This window comes from Ichthyophthirius multifiliis (genome assembly GCF_000220395.1).
Source record: "Ichthyophthirius multifiliis unplaced genomic scaffold scaff_1120509250843, whole genome shotgun sequence".
Classification (NCBI taxonomy): domain Eukaryota; phylum Ciliophora; class Oligohymenophorea; order Hymenostomatida; genus Ichthyophthirius; species Ichthyophthirius multifiliis.
Genome location: NW_004086446.1, coordinates 933 through 17,635, shown reverse-complemented (window position 1 = coordinate 17,635; position 16,703 = coordinate 933). Strand labels below are relative to the sequence as shown.

Here is a 16,703-nt window from a genome sequence, read left to right as displayed (position 1 = left end):
TATAATAAAATATATGTCTTCAATTAGTCATTCTAATAATACTAGAAATTTATTTTTTAAGTATTCTATTAGAGGGTATAAAAGTTGATAAATAAGCACAAATAATCGAAGCAATAAAAATCACAATAAGAACTTAATATGGGAATGTAAATTTAATAGGTAATTCAGTAAAAAGAGCTCTTTACATACTCATAGTAAATCCAATAATAATTCCAATGCATATACCCATAATGCAACTACTAAAAACAAGAGTAAAAGCTTCAAAAATATAAATTGTTTTCATTCTAAATTTAGTTAAGCCTACAGCTCTTAATACAGCAATTTCTTTCGTTTATTCAAAAATGTTTGCTGTCATGGAAGATACTAAAGAGAAGAAACATAAAGCCATAACAATAATTGCTAGAACTGAAAAAATTAAATTAATCAACTTTTTTTATTATTAGTTAGATTTTTAATAATCTCTATAATCCCATATTTTTCCATTTAAATCTTTTTTTTTAAATATGTTAATAATTATAATATATCACTTTTTATATTTATTGTAATTTTTTTAAAAAACTCAATTAAAAAAAAAAAGCGAGAAAAACGATAACACCTTTTAGTTGTTTTTGTTAATTGATTTTTTTTTAAAAAAATAATATATTAATATATTTTTTACATTTTTCATTCATATTTTTTTTTAAAGTATCATAAACAAAACCTTCTTTTCCACTTTTAATTTTAAGTTTTAAATTAGACATAGGAATATCAGAATAAGATTAAATATCTTCACTTAAAAAATTCATATATGTCAGAAAAGAAACAACTCCACTCATTCTTTAGTTTGAAGGAATACTACTAAAAGTCATTCCTGGCATTTAATTAACAATTGAAGATACTCTCATTTAATAGGTTTTTGAGAAAGTATTATTATATAAAATATTCAATATTGGATTCGTGTAATTTAAATCAACACCAATAACATCGATTTAACTTTTCCCTAAAATCATTGATTAAGAGCCCCTTGGAGTATATAATTCCTCAACAATATCCAAACCACTATTAGAAGATTAATAAATATCCAAAAACTCACTAGAAAATACTGTCTTTAAGTAATTAGGAGAAACTGCAACTATATTTGGATAAAATTCATATATCCTTCCAATATGAGTCACATAATTTTTTTAATAACCTTTTTTTAATTATTTTATTTATATAATATAATAAAAATATATACCAAGTTATTTAGATACAAAATCTAAAGAATCAGAAACCCAAGAATAAGATTCTATAGAGTCTATTAATTAACTTGAAATTATATTTTCATAAGCCACAGTATCCAAATAATCCAATGTTGCTGTAACTTCCATATAAACTCCTCTTTATCTTCTAATTTAATAATCAGAAGAGTCGATTTATACAGACATTGCAGTCCAAACAAAAATAATAAAAGCAATCGAAAGTCCATACATGGTGGCAGTTCTTCTATTTTTAATTCTATGGGCAGCCAAATTTTTTTAAATGATGATTCTTATTGCGCCTTTTGTCCAAAAGAAAAAGACTATAATAACAAACTTTTCTAATAAATGTTACACGTTTAATGCAAACAAAGTAAATCCAACTAATAATCCTACTAAAATCCAAAAAAAAATAGCTATAAGTAATGCAAAATCAAGTGAAAGTAATGCTAAAGGCAATAAATAATATATAGAAATCCCAAAAATAGAAGTTATTAAGGAAAAACTTATTACGCCCCAAGGAAATTTTTTTCCTTCTATATCTATATCTATTTTAATAGCTTAAGATTTCGATCTTTATTAATCAAGAGCTATCCCCAAAGTTTATTTCAAAGCTTCCCTTATTGGTATAATTGAAGAAACTAAAGGTATAGCAATTCCTAATAAAAGAGAGAGTACAAATGCATTTCCTGTTGGAGTATTAGATATTTCTAAATTAAGGACTTAATATAATTATTTGCTTATAATTTCTAAGAGTATTATTGATATTAATAAGCCGGAAATAACAGCAGGAATGACATAAAATAAACTTTAGAAAATAATAAGACAAACAACGCCGAATTTATTTAAACCTAAAACTCGTAAAACACCGAACTCAAAGTTTTTTGTTTCTATAGAAACTAATAATAAATTATATAAAAGCATTACACTGAGCATAAATAATACAAAAACAATCAAATTTAAAATTATCCCTAAAAACATTGAAGCTTAACTTTAGTATGAAAGTTCTTTTAAAATAGGCATGTCTATTTTTATAGGATATATTCCCAAGTCTTTAACTAAATTAGATGATACACTTGTTACTTTATATTATATATTGTCATAATTTGAGTCTAAATATAGATCATAGCGATTTTTAAGGTTCATTATAATCTAATTTTTTATTAATTTTTATGAAGTTTAGTTATAATATATATAATTTTAATTTATATATTTTTATTATTATATTATTAAAATAATTTTATTTTAATTGATAAAATTTTATTATATTTTTAAAAAAAATATTTTATTTTATTTTATTTTATATATATATATATATATATAAATTTTATTAAATTTTTAATTTTTATTTATTTCTATTTTTATGTTTTATATATTTTACGTATGAAGCATAATTATATGGATTTATTTATTTAAAATAATTTAAATATTTTGATTCTTAACGATTTTATAATAATTTTATTTCTAAACCGAAATATTTTGATATTAATTTATTTAAGTTTTTATATTCTGATATTATAAATCCGTCTAACGCTACATCTCCAAATTTTCCATCTGAATCTTCAAAAAAGCCTTTTACCGTTAAAGGAAGTACCAATTTTGAATATCTCGGTTAATACTTTATATAATTTTTTTTTTAATATTTGTTATTTTTTATTACTTAATTAAACTCACTATATAAATTTTTACAATATTAATTTTCTTCGAAATATTTTATATTTTCCTATTGATATGGTTGACACATTTCTTCAAGTATATTTAATGCAAAATTTTCAAAACCACTTGTTCGAAAATATATTTTTTGTCCTATATTTATACCTAATTAAAGTAATAAAATAATAATATATTAATTATTATTAATTTTAAAAAATAAAATAATAACCCAATTAAGTAGCCATTTATTTGTGTATTATAACTTCATCTTCATTTAAATTTTGAGGTTTCCAACTTCTTCCGACCCCAATTTTTTACTCTTGCTATTAATCAAGGAAATATATAGTACTTTATTAATAAAAGAAACAATTATTAACAGATTTAAACATTTTTAATTCACTAGAATTGTCTATTTAACATTATGATATTTCAGTGTCTGAAATTGATTCTCCTACTACAATATATCTTGGAGTAAGTTAATTACTTCTATCGTCATTTAAAATTTCTTAAATTTTTGTTAAATTTAAAAATGATTAGTTTGAATTATATTATCCATCTATTTTATATTATTTTATTATTATTATATTATATTTTATTTTATTTTATATACGATCTAATATTTCGAAATTAGAATCTAATGTAAAATCTATTTCTCCTACTGGACCTTCTGCGGCTTATAAAAATATTATTGGAGCCCTGTCTATTACACTTTGGGAAACTGCAGCTGAAGTTACAACTAATGTTACCGAAAAAAAAGCTAAACAAAAATAACAAAAACGTCTTTTCATCTCATTTAAGGCATTATTAACATAATATCTTATTGAACTTTTCAAACTTTATGATACTAATATTTGCTTTTTGAAATACTCATTATTTTCTTTTTTATTCATACTTTATTTATAATTTTTTATATTAATTGTTTTTTCTATATATAATTATGAGTTATATAAATTTTTAATTTTAATGTATTATTTATTTTTCATATATATTTAAATATTAAATAAACGAAAAATCATTAAATTTCTAATAATTATTATTTATTCATTAGTAAAAATAAAAAATACTTAATAATATATTTTATTAAATATATATTGTAATAATTTATATTTTTAATAAATAACTTTATGTAATTATTATTTTATATTCATTTAATTAGTTTATATTATTGTTTTATTTCTTGTTTATTGTTATATATGTTTGAGTTAATTTATTTTTTAATAAATTCTATATAAACAAAGATTATTATAAATTAAATTTGATATAAAATTATTTTTGTAAATATTTTATTAGAATTAAAATCTTATGTAATAGTTTATTATAAGTTTTTTGATTTTTAATTAATGTGTGATTTTTATAATAAACGGATTCAACTGTATTAAAATATTATAATTAATTATATAACATAAAAATTTTAATTCTCTATTCAATATTACTTATTTATAGATTTTTATGTTTTCACAGTATTTTTTTTTGATAAAATACTCAACCTTTAAACAAAAATAAAAGTGAAAAAAAAATATAATTGATATTTAATTTTTAATATATATTTAAATTTTTTTAATAAAATCCTTTTATTTTATTTTATTTTATTTTAATTCATAATATTAAATAAAATTGTATTTTAATTATTTTAAATAAAAATACTTTTAAAATTATACTGCTTAATTTAAATGAGTTAATATAAATAAAAGAAAGAAAAAAAAAATTCATAATTAAATATCTATTTTTAATACGTAAATTAAAAAATAAATGATTATAAAATAAAAAAAAGTATAAATTTTAGTATAAAAAGTTAAAAAAAATAATAAAATATATAGATAATTTTAATATAAAATAATTAATTAATAAATTCAATTAATTAAACATTAAATTTAATCCTATTCAAAAAATTATAAAAATTTTAATTAAATATACTATTTAAACTAATAAGGAAAGTTATTTAAAATTTGTAGAGAACATATTAATTATTTAATTTTTACAAAAATAAGAAATATAATGTTTTAATTACATTTAAAAATATCAATTTTGTCTAATAAAGACTTTAGTTAAAGAAAACAAGATTCTAATTGTTAAAAAGAATTTATATTTAAAAAGATGTCATATATAATATCAACTATAATTAATTTATAAATATATATAAATATAAATGAATATAAATTAATATATATATATATATATATATATATATATTTAAATATATATATTTTATTTAGAATAATATACATTAAATATTTTCTACTTCAATGTTAAAATTTTATATGAAAAAGAAATATTTTTGATTTAATGTTTTTTATAATTCCAATTATTTTTTTTAGTTACAAATATTATTTAATACATTGATTTTATTTGGAAAATATTTCATAAAATGTTCAATTACAACTAAAGATTTGCTCATATTTTTTGTTTAAACACTAAAATGAAATTGTAAGATTAAAATTATTTAAAAAAATTAATTTTTTAATTCAAAATTTAACAAGTTAAATATACTTTGGCAAATATTTTCCGTTTTATTTATTATTTATATTGTTTTTTACATTAAAAGCTTATCTTTATTTTTTAAAGTATCTAAAAATAAGATTTAATAAGAAAAATAAAGTAAATAAGTTTAAAAAAATAAAGAGTTCTCGAATAAAAACTAAAATAACTAATCTTATTATTTTTATTATTAATATACTAATAAATTTTAGCAAACATTTTACAAAAATAAAATTCCTGAATTAAAAAGAGTAATATTTTTATCTAAATTCTAATCGTTTTAAAATAGAAAATAAGAAAAAAATACTAAAAGTTATATTTGTAGAATCTGGAGTATTAAATTAATATTATTTGAGTTATATTTTGTAAATTACAAAGAAAAATTAGCCAAAAAATAAATTTAAAAATTATTTATTAGCAAGTTTATTTCAAAAAAATATGTTTTTTTAGATATAATTTATGAAAATTATTCGATTAATAATTAAATTTATTGAAATATATAAAGGATATTTTTATTTTCGAATTATTAAAATTAATTTAAATGGCTTATTATGGGAGTTAATAAATTGATGTTTTTTTAGTTATCTTGGTTTTGGGATTAATAAAGAGATTAAAGAAATAAAAAATCTTCGAAATTTTTATTTAAAAATTCAATGTAAAAATCTAGATTTGTTTACTTTTCTAAGAATATTTGTAATAGAAAAAAGGTCATTTAGTTAACTTAGACTTTTTTTTAAGAAAAGGAAAATATATTTTCGAAAAAAGGGATATCCTAATTAGTTATTAGTGTTTTTTTTTTAAAAAATATTATTATTTTAGAATATTTATCGCCTATTTGTGTTTTAAAAAGGTTTTGTTTTTCTTTTTAGTTTGTTTTTTTTGATAAATAAAAACCCAAAAATTATAAATCATATAACTCTTAGTCAAATTTTTTTTTTTAATTTTACAAAAAATTGATTTTGCAATTTATTAAATCAATAGAAGTATTTAAAATTTGAAAATCTTTTGTAAAAAGTGCTATTTAAATTTGGAATTAAAAGTCTTTTATTAGAAAATTTTTAATTGTTTAAATTTCGTTTTCCAATAAATTAATTTGATTTTAAAAAAAAGAAGAAAATAAAAATGTTTGAGTTTAAAAATACTCTAAAAATAGTGGAAAAAAAGAATTTTCTTCCGAAATAATTTTTTGGGTATTTTCCAAAATTATAATAAGTGTATTTATTTGTAAATTCAGAAATTGTAAATTAGTAAAATTTTTTGGATTTTACTATATTTTATTTAATAAAGTGTATATTAAGATTATGTATTAGGAAATATTATTTTCTTATTACTTTAATGTATTTATTATTTCTTCTATTTAATAATATTCTAAGTTTTGTATGTTTTTTTCTTTTAGTAAATAAATTAATGCTTTTTCAGGATTTTCTTGTATTTATATTAATAAGTATTAAAAATATAATTAGTTTTACTGAAAAAACATTAATTTTTATTCAAATTCTTGATTTTTTTATAAAGAATTATAAACTTTTGTATAATGGCTTGAACTTGAATTTATTACTTAAATATCTGAATTTATTTCTTAAAAAGTTGAATTTTTTTAGAATGAAAAATCGTTTTTTTCTTAAATTAAATCATCTAAAGCTTCTATATATGAATATTTTTATAAAAATTATTCATTTAAATGTTGTTTTTGGATATTTTTGGATAAAAAAGAGAGTATTATTGATATATTTTCTACTAAAAAATATTAAAAAATTAAAAAGAAAGCAAAGTTATGGACAAAAATAGCGTTTTTTTCTTAAAAAATTTAAATAAAATTTTGTAAATGAAAAATAGATTATTCAAAAGGGGTTTTTTTTTCAATAAAAATAAAAAAAATTTCAAATATTTCAATTTGGAAGTCAAAAAATTCATTTTTTAGTGAACTTTTTATAATTTTTTTATTATTTTCTTAAAGGAATTTCAAAAAATCTAAATCTTCATTTTTTTATATATTTTTTGATATAAAAAACATATTCAAAACTAAAATTTCCTCCATTTTTTCTAGCTAAAAATTTTCTTTTAGTAATTTTTCATCATCCAAGGCTTCTTTTAGGCAATAATTTAATAAATTAATATTTAAAAAAGATACTTTATTCTCAAACTAAATATCGTTAGGTTAATTATTTATTTTTTCTTCCAAAAGAAAACCTTTTTTATGTAAATTTTCTTCACTTTCTTCTTATAAATAATTTTCCTCTTATTTTAATTCAATATTTTCTTATAAAAGATAATATATGTCTAGTAGTTATTCTGAAAGGGAAACAAGTTTTTTAAAAATTAAATTTGTTTTGTTTGAAATGTAAGTTTTTTGGAAACATTCAAGTTAGTTTTGGAGATTTTGGAGCAAAAGGAAGTCTTTTTTTTAATTTAAAATTTATTTTTTTACTTAGTTTATAATTATTTGTATCATATTATTTGATTTTAGCTAAACAAATATAATATTTTTATTTTTTAAATTTATAAAAAAAAAAAAAAAAAACTTTATTCAAATAAATATAAATAAAAAATATATTTATTTCATCCAAAAATATTTTAAAATTAATTTTTTGCATACAATCCTACATTTAAAAAAGCTTATTTTGCTGTCCCATTTACTACAGAAGGATTTGAATTTACTTAATTAAGACATTCTTTAGCAATTTCAACTGGAGAATCGACATAATGTTTATAAATAGTATTTTAAATATCCGGTTTGAATGAATAAAGCATAGGTGAATCAATATAACCTGGCGAATTATTAATAATTTATAACTAAGGAAGTTCATTTTGGTATTATTTTTTCAAAGAACCCGTAAATGCATTCATATATTATTTACTTGCAAAATAAAGAAGACCTTATCCTGTTATATATTGTCTTTATGAAGTTTAAGATCCTATATTTATCATAAGTGTTTTTTATTAAATATTTTTTTAATGGGCTACGTATTTGATTATTTATTAAATAAAAAGGGAAGATCCAATTATATTCGTGTTTATTATTTCCATGCCTTTTTCGTTTAAATTTATTTTCTCAAAAGGCTCGTTTTCGTAGGCTGCGGCATTGTTTATAAATATACATATTTCATCTTTGTAGTTTTATCGTATTTTATTAAAAAAATCTGCATAGTAGTCAGGTTATGTCGATTTTAAATCTAATTTATGACCTTTTATTTCTATTTCTTTGTATTTTTTTTTTAACTCAGTTATAGTTTTTTGAATTTAGTCTTCGCTTCGGGATGCTAATATTATATTATATCCTCTTCTAGCTAATTCTTCGGCATAACCGTAGCCTAATCCTTGTGTTCCACCGGTTATAAGTGCATATTTTTGAGGAAATTAGTCTTTTAAAGGTATTGGGGTAGTGAAATAATATCTATTAACGTAATCAATGAAATTATATGCTTAATATGATAATTATAATAAACCTATTGTAGAGCATATTTAATACATTTTTTTTTTTTTTTTTGATAATATCTATTTTATTTATTTTTATATTTAAATTAGATTTAGTAATTTATTTATTTTTTCAAATAAAAAATAAAAATTATGTCAAGATATTTCGGCGGAAAAACAAGAAACAGCTAATAAGCTATAGCAATATATAATGCATATTAACAAATGAAATAATTTTTTTAAAAAAAATTCATGAATTAAAAACCAGAAATAATATTTAAAAGAAAAAGTTTAGTTAATTACAATCTTAATTCAATAGACATGAATAAATTTAGTAAAAAATATATTAAAAAAAAAATGAAGAATATATATATATATATATATATATTTAGTTTAAGATAAAAATTGTTATTCTTTTAGGTTTTATGTCGGTATAGGATTTTTAACAGGATTATCTTTAGGTTATTGCTTGGGGGAATTTTTACATGATGAAGATTTTAGATATTACTATTATATTAGGTATCCTAAGTAAATGTATTAGTTGGATTTATTTATTGATTTTATGAATCGAAAATTTGGGTTTCTTAGTTTTAAATTCCCGGATATTAGAAATGAAAAAGATGCTTATTTATTTTTTAATTCGATTTTTGAATAAGTTTTAAAAACAAAAGCAAAATAATCGTTGAAAGAATAATAATTTAATGAATTAAATTCAAATGTTTAAGGTATTTTTTTATATAAATTTATTATACTTCATTGTTTTTTTAAATTTTTTTATATTTTATTTAGAAACTGATTTAAAAATCGAAGAATTTGATAAAATTGTACAAGAATAGGACAAAGTTGTTAAATAATTATATATATAATAACTTTAGTTGGAAAGAAATAAAAAATGAATATTTTTTTTATAAACGTATTTTCTATAATTAATATAAATAATTAATTTTGTATTTTAGAAATAAATTAAAAAAATAAAAAATAATATTTTTTTATATTTTAATTAAACTAAATATAAAATATAATTTATTTTATTAATTTTAAAGTTATAATTAACAAAATATAATTTATTTTAGAATATTTATTTAAAAATAATATGTAATAAGTAGTTATTTTTTGAAAATAATTAAAATAAAATAAAAATACTCATATTTATAGATATATGAAGCCATTAACTTTAGAAAACAAAGCCATAATATAAAATTTATTCATTAATTTTTATAACTTATTTGAAAATATGTTTTAAATATAAGAAGATGTTTCTTAAAATACTATTATTTCTTCTTCTAAATAAAATAATCTACAAAATCAAAATGAAGTAATTAAAAAACAAAATAAATTTTTATTTTTATGAAAATAAATAGAATATATCAATAAGTTTATTAAGTATGTTTTAAAATATTAACAAATTCTTCATTTAAAATAAAATAGAAAACTCATAAAAAGAAAATCAAAAAATTAAAAAAAAAAAAATATAAAATTCTTAACAAAAATTTCCTTCTGTTCAAATAATTAATGGAAAAAAAGTATTTGTATGTGTTTGTTGCCATAAATAATTTGAATCAAGACATAAACTTGGAGGACATAAGGCTAGGGCACATCCTTTAGCACCTTCATAAAGAACTTTAAGAGAAGACAAAAGAAAAAAAAGAATACTTTTATTAGAAAAAATGAACTCCTAATAAGATTAAATAGTCAACTTTATATAAAAAGAGGAGGATTCTTTAAATTTTTAAGGAAACTTTTTAGATGATAATTCGTTTATTTATCAATTTAAGAATAATTCCTAATTTTATAATAATCTTTATGATAATTTTATTTGTTAAGGTTCGTTTAAATTAGATTAATTTTATAGTAATTGATTTAGATTACTTTCTTTAAAATAAAATATAATTTTTTTTATATAAAGTAGATAATTTATAAAAAAAAAATTGAAAATTTTAATTTATTTTTTTATTAAAAATTTAAATTAATAATTTTAAAAAAATTTGAAATAAAATATAAATTAGAATAAAATTTTTGGAAGTTTTTTTTTTTTTATAAATATTAAAAAAATTAAAGTATTTATTTATTAAAAAACAAAAACAAAAATAAAAATAAAAAATTTAAATAGAAAATAAAATAAAATAACAAATGAACTCATTTCTTACTTTAAAAAAAAAATTCGAAAAACCTTATCAAAAAATTAGCAATAAAAATCAATCTGATGATAAAATAATGTCTGAATTTAATTATTTCCGTTAATAAATATCCAAAAGAGCTTCCAATTTTAAATCTTAGAAACAATTTGAATAATATTTATCAAAATCTATATAAAAATCTTCTATATAGTTAAAGTCAGAAGGTTAAAATCAAGAACTATCTTCTGCATATTTTTGCAATAGAATACACAGTTCACCACCAAAAAAATAATACTTGAAAACTTAATTAAGATTCAATACATATTAAGAAAATGAAATTTAACAAAAAGAAACTATTTTTTAATAAAATTAGAATTTGGATAGAATAATAAGTTATTCTCCTTCACGAGGTAATTCTTAAAAAAAGCTTTTTAAGGCAAATAGACTTTTAAACATTATAAGTTCATCAAACAAATAAAAAAAAAGTTAATTTTTTAGCATAAATGACACTTTTGAAAGACTTAATTCAAATTTTAAATAAATATAATTTAAGTAACAAAAAAATGAAAAAAAACATTTTTTATAAAAAAGAAATGATAAAACTAATGTTTAAAATAATGAATTAAATTAAAAAGTATAATAGGTTTATAATTATTTGTAGAATAATAGTGTAAATGAATTTAATTAGTTGAGCCAGAATCAAATTGAATAACTTATTAGATTTTCGTCTGTAATTATGAATAAAGTTAAGAATTCTATTTAATATACTAAATCATTATTTTGAATTTTATTTTATTTCCTATTTTTAAAAGAAAATTATATATTAATGTTTTTTTTGATATTAGAATTAATATTTTTTTTCTTAATTTATTTAAGAATTTATTTTATATATATAATTAATTTATTTATAAATAATATAAACGCATTTAAATATTATTAAATTTATATACATAAAAAATAAAAGTTAAAAAGTTAAACATATAAAATATTTAAAATATATTTATTATAAAATTAATTATTTGTAATAACTGAATAAGATATATTTATATGATAAAATAAATATAAAAATTCAAGATGTCAAAAAGCAGATTAGATTAAAATTTTTTTTTAAATTTATTCATTATATTAATTATAATTGTGTTAAAAAGATTAATAAGGTAAATCTTAAAAATTTTTTTTTATTATTAAAACTATATTATTGAACTTAATTAAAAATTATGAAAATAAAAGTTTATATAATTTTTGCTTTAACATTAAAAAAGATTCTTTATTATATAAATAAAATAAATAAATAAATAAATAAATAAATATAATAAATATATATAATATATATATATATATATGTATATTATTTATACTAATTATTTATATACATGATGAAATTTTAATTTTTTCTTTATATAATATTTACTAAAATTAAAACTCAGAATTTAGAATTAGACTAAATAAACAAAAGAAATAAAGAAATAAATTTACTATATATTAAAATATAAATTATCAATTTATTATTTTCTCCATAATAATTTCTTAATTATTCCTATGATAATTATCTAAATAAGTATTAACAGTATCAAACTTAATAATATAAGTACACAAAGCACTTAATCCACTAACAATACTAAATCCCAAAAATGGTCCTGCATTTCCGAATTTAAAAAAATAAAAGGAAATCCAAGGCATAAGAATACCTCCAATTCTGCTTACAGCACTATTTAATCCTAATCCAGTAGTTCTTAGTGCAGTAATATAGACTTCAGCTGTAAAAGGATAAATAATACAAAAAATATATGTTATACAAAATTTTACACATCCAATAAGCAAAAAAAATATAAAACCATCCGTTTATGTTAAAAATACTATAAAACAAAGTAAAGAGCAAAGTAAATAACTATAAAACATGCTTTTTTTCCTCCCATACTTAGGATTATCTATTGTAAAATAGGCAGCTAAATTTGAAGGAAATTCTACAAAAGAGGAAAGGAATATTCCCAAAAACTAAACAAAACTATAATCTAATTCATTTTTATCATTATATTAAATAAGAATAATAGGTAACATTAGCATAACACCATAATACACAAAACTAATAGAAAACCACATTACCATCAAGTTTAAAGTTATTGGTAAATCTTCGCCTTTAAAAAGTTCACGAATAGAACCTATTTTGTCTTTTTGGCGTTAATAACTAGCTTCTCCCCAAACTAAAAGTTGCTCTTTTTCAATATCTTTTAATTCAAGGAAATTAGCATTATTTAGATATCCCATATGATTTAATTCTTAGAATACTTAGTATAGTTTATTATTAGTACAGCATAAGCGGTATCTAGGACTTTCTATTAAGTATTTAAATGAGAAATATAAAGCGGCTAATGCTGGCATACTGGTACAAAATAATAAGGCGCGCCAGTTTCCTTCCTCAAGATTATCAAGAAATAAAATCGCAAGTAAAATTACTACTATTTCTCCAAGGGCAAATATATTATTTAAATGAATAAAAAATTTGCCTCTTTTTGACTCAGGAACTATTTCTGTTGTATAGCATGATGTTAAGGGGCTAACAAGACCATTACTAAATCCAAAAAGACATCTTAAAATTAAAAATTAGTAGTAGTTTTGACTAAATACAGAAAAAAAGCCGGCAATAAATTATAAAATGGAAGCCCATATCATAGTTCGTTTACGGCCATATTTATCTGACATTTTTCCACATGAAATTGCTAAATATTTATATAAATAAATTTTAAAATAATTTTTTTTACATCCGAGACACCAACCTAAAAATATTATTGAACCAGCAAAGGAAATTTAATTTTATGTTAATTACCATTCTCTTTGAATTATTGGTAATAAAAAAGATATTACTATTGCTTCAGCACCCTCATATAACCATGAAAAATAAAAACAACTTAATATTAGAAATTATGCTTTTCCGAATCCAATTCTTTTTTCTAATATATCTTCAAAAACACAATAATTTTTTCCTTTTATTAATACTTTATGCATATTTATATTTAAGTTATAAAGGTAATTTATTTTCTTAGTTTTATAATTATAGTGTAAATATAAAAAAAAAAAAATTTAAGTTTTATAAAAAAAATTAGATAAATAAATAAATAAATAAATAAATAAATAAAAATTATTAATAAATAAATAATTAAATTTTTCTTTTTTTTACTTTTTTAAAATATATATATATCAAAAATAAAAAAAAATATATATATTTTTTATCAACATCAAATTTCTAATTCTTTAATATATTATTTTAATAACTTATTATGATTTTTTTTTTAATTTAAATCTTTTAATCTTATATAAGAATGCTAAGTTTTTTTCAAAAAATTTTTTTTTTTTTATATTTACTAACATAATTTTTTTTTTTTTTTTTAAATATATTATATATATAAATTTATTAATTCTTAAATTATTTTTCTAATATTTAAATTATATTTTAAAAAATAATACAATAGTTAATTAATCAAATAATTATTTAATATAGAATTTATTTTGTAATATAAAAATTCAAATAAATTAATTATTTTTAACTTTTAAGTTTATTTATAGTGGATTTAAAGGTTCATATAAAAAATTATTTAACATTTTTAATTCATACCCTTGATCTCATTCAAAATCAAATGTTTTTAAAAAATAATATAATATTATTTTAGTTTCAATACTAGCCATATGTTATCCAATGCAATTTCTTTCGCCAGCACTAAAAGGAATATATGAATATGGAGGATATTTTATATCTTTTAACCATCTTTCAGGATCAAATACATGAGGATTTTCATAATATAATGGATTTCTATGGACACCAATAATTAAAGGCGTTACTAAAGTTCCTTTTTGGATAAAAATATCTTTTAAATAATTATCCTTTAGAGCTTCTCTATAAGCAAGTTAATTCGCTGATGTATAAAATCTTAAACATTCTTTTATTACAGCATTTAAATAAACTAGAGATTAAATTTATTCAAATTAAGCTTCGTTTATTTCTTTTATAAGTTTTTCTTTAACTTCTTTATATTAAGTTAAATAATAGATAATCATTCCAGTTAAATGACTTGTAGTTTCAATACCTGCCATATAAAATGCAATAAAATTTTAAGCAAGTTTTTCAATATCAATTTTTTCTAAGAGTTTATTTTTTATCAAATAATTTATAATATCTTCTTTTTCACTATTTTTTCCTTCTTGTTCATAAACTTCTTCTTCTTATATTCTTTCTTTTATTATTTATTAAAATAATTATTAAAATTCACTTATTTATTTATTAAAAATTCTATCATTTTTAGTTAAGCCTAGTTCAAAATATTTGATTCCAAAAAGTATGTATTATGAAGTTTTAATCTATTAGAAAAATTTAAGGAAAAAATATGTAATTGATTCTGACAAAGACATTCCATAAAAAATAAAATTATCTGCATTTTTACTTACCAAACTATGAATTATTACTTTAGAAGTTATTTTTGTAAACAAATAAATAACATCTTGTTTTTATAATTAATCATTTTAAATTATTTATTTAAAAAGGTTTATGGTCTACTCTTTCATATTCGGAACTCTTTTTTGAAGATAATCGAAATTGAAGTAACCAGTGTATATATACCTTTATTTTTCCATTGATCATATTTTGTAAATGCAAAAGATTAGAGTATTAATTTCAATGGCTCTAATTAAAATTTATATTTTTCATATGTTCTGGCCTATTAATATAGAATTCTTTAATTAACTCAATATCTAGTAATAATAAAACGACTCTATTACCTATGTTCTCAACTAAAAATTTCGGTTGATTTCCATTATCAAATGCATGTTGATGATTATATAAGCAATTTTTGTATTTTTTTCACGATTATTTTTAAAAGTAAAAAGTACCTAGCAAAGGAAAAAATTAACCCTTTCCATATCTTAAATATGATCTATATCTTTTATATGGTAATATTATTAAAGTAAATAATAGAAATATAAGAAATATAGCTATTAATAACAATATAAAAATAAAAATCATAAATATATATTATTAGAATATTTATTTTAATAAAAATAAATTATAAATATATTTATTAATTAAAATATATATAAAATAAAAAAATTATATTATAATATTAAAATAAATATTTTTTTTTATATTAAATATATATTAATATATTAAATTTATAATTTAATTATATTATATTTATATATTTATTTATTTAATTTTTTCTTATTTATATTTCTAATACAATAAATATTATAATTAAATAAATTTTGTTTCTAATTTAGAAGAATTATAAAAATAATTTTTATATATATAATATTTATAATATTTATTTTTATTTTCATTATATAATATATTTTTATAAAATAGTATAAATTTAATTTTTATTTAATAAAAATATTTTTTATATTTTATATTATTTTATTTTAACATATTAATTTAGATATTTATTAATTTTTTTGATTTTTTAATAAAAGAATAAAATTTTAAATAAAAATTTTTTAATAAATTTTTTATTTTTAAAATATATTTTTTTTAAAAACTGATGCTTTAATGAAGATTGAAAAATAAATATGTTCCAATTTAATTTTATTTACGGTAAAATTTATTATATTTATTTTTATTAATAAATTAGAAAACTTTATTTTAAGATATATATATTGTATTTTTATTTATATTTCTATTAAATTATTTTCAAAGAAATATAAAATTATAATTATTATTATTGTAATTATTAAAAAAAAAATATATATATTCATAATTTTTAAAATTAAAAATTTATGGATAAAATAAATATATTTATTTTTTTATATTATTAAATATAACATAAAAAAATAGTTAATATTT

The 16,703-nt window shown here is 17.3% G+C and overlaps 3 protein-coding genes across 3 annotated transcripts, besides 17 other annotated features; all 3 read right to left on the bottom strand. All coding sequences in view use genetic code 6, as the record gives it.

Annotated features, from left to right (window-relative positions):
* Positions 1–19: 19 nt before the first annotated feature.
* Positions 20–3,760, bottom strand: IMG5_099480 (hypothetical protein; the record flags this gene model as incomplete). The annotated part of the gene is made up of 5 exons (XM_004035358.1): positions 20–489; positions 659–2,369; positions 2,599–2,890; positions 3,036–3,426; positions 3,481–3,760. 5 exons carry the CDS (start codon positions 3,758–3,760, stop codon positions 20–22), a joined length of 3,144 nt encoding a protein of 1,047 aa, XP_004035406.1.
* Positions 2,436–2,496: a microsatellite.
* Positions 2,552–2,595: a microsatellite.
* Positions 3,428–3,476: a microsatellite.
* Positions 3,761–4,439: 679 nt separating the features above from the next.
* Positions 4,440–4,464: a microsatellite.
* A 531-nt stretch (positions 4,465–4,995) lies between these two features.
* Positions 4,996–5,073: a microsatellite.
* Positions 4,996–5,074: a microsatellite.
* Positions 5,034–5,076: a microsatellite.
* A 1,814-nt stretch (positions 5,077–6,890) lies between these two features.
* Positions 6,891–6,940: a microsatellite.
* Positions 6,941–7,793: 853 nt separating this feature from the next.
* Positions 7,794–8,816, bottom strand: IMG5_099470 (short chain dehydrogenase reductase family protein, putative; the record flags this gene model as incomplete). The annotated part of the gene is made up of 2 exons (XM_004035357.1): positions 7,794–7,812; positions 8,566–8,816. The coding sequence occupies 2 exons, from the start codon at positions 8,814–8,816 to the stop codon at positions 7,794–7,796; spliced, it is 270 nt and encodes an 89-aa protein (XP_004035405.1).
* A 25-nt stretch (positions 8,817–8,841) lies between these two features.
* Positions 8,842–8,892: a microsatellite.
* Positions 8,893–10,828: 1,936 nt separating this feature from the next.
* Positions 10,829–10,883: a microsatellite.
* A 1,267-nt stretch (positions 10,884–12,150) lies between these two features.
* Positions 12,151–12,195: a microsatellite.
* Positions 12,151–12,214: a microsatellite.
* Positions 12,184–12,225: a microsatellite.
* Positions 12,226–12,299: 74 nt separating this feature from the next.
* Positions 12,300–13,576, bottom strand: IMG5_099460 (major facilitator superfamily protein, putative; the record flags this gene model as incomplete). The annotated part of the gene is made up of 3 exons (XM_004035356.1): positions 12,300–12,317; positions 12,443–12,633; positions 12,712–13,576. The coding sequence occupies 3 exons, from the start codon at positions 13,574–13,576 to the stop codon at positions 12,300–12,302; spliced, it is 1,074 nt and encodes a 357-aa protein (XP_004035404.1).
* A 401-nt stretch (positions 13,577–13,977) lies between these two features.
* Positions 13,978–14,036: a microsatellite.
* Positions 14,037–15,886: 1,850 nt separating this feature from the next.
* Positions 15,887–15,962: a microsatellite.
* A 42-nt stretch (positions 15,963–16,004) lies between these two features.
* Positions 16,005–16,066: a microsatellite.
* Positions 16,067–16,154: 88 nt separating this feature from the next.
* Positions 16,155–16,195: a microsatellite.
* Between the last annotated feature and the right edge of the window lie 508 nt (positions 16,196–16,703).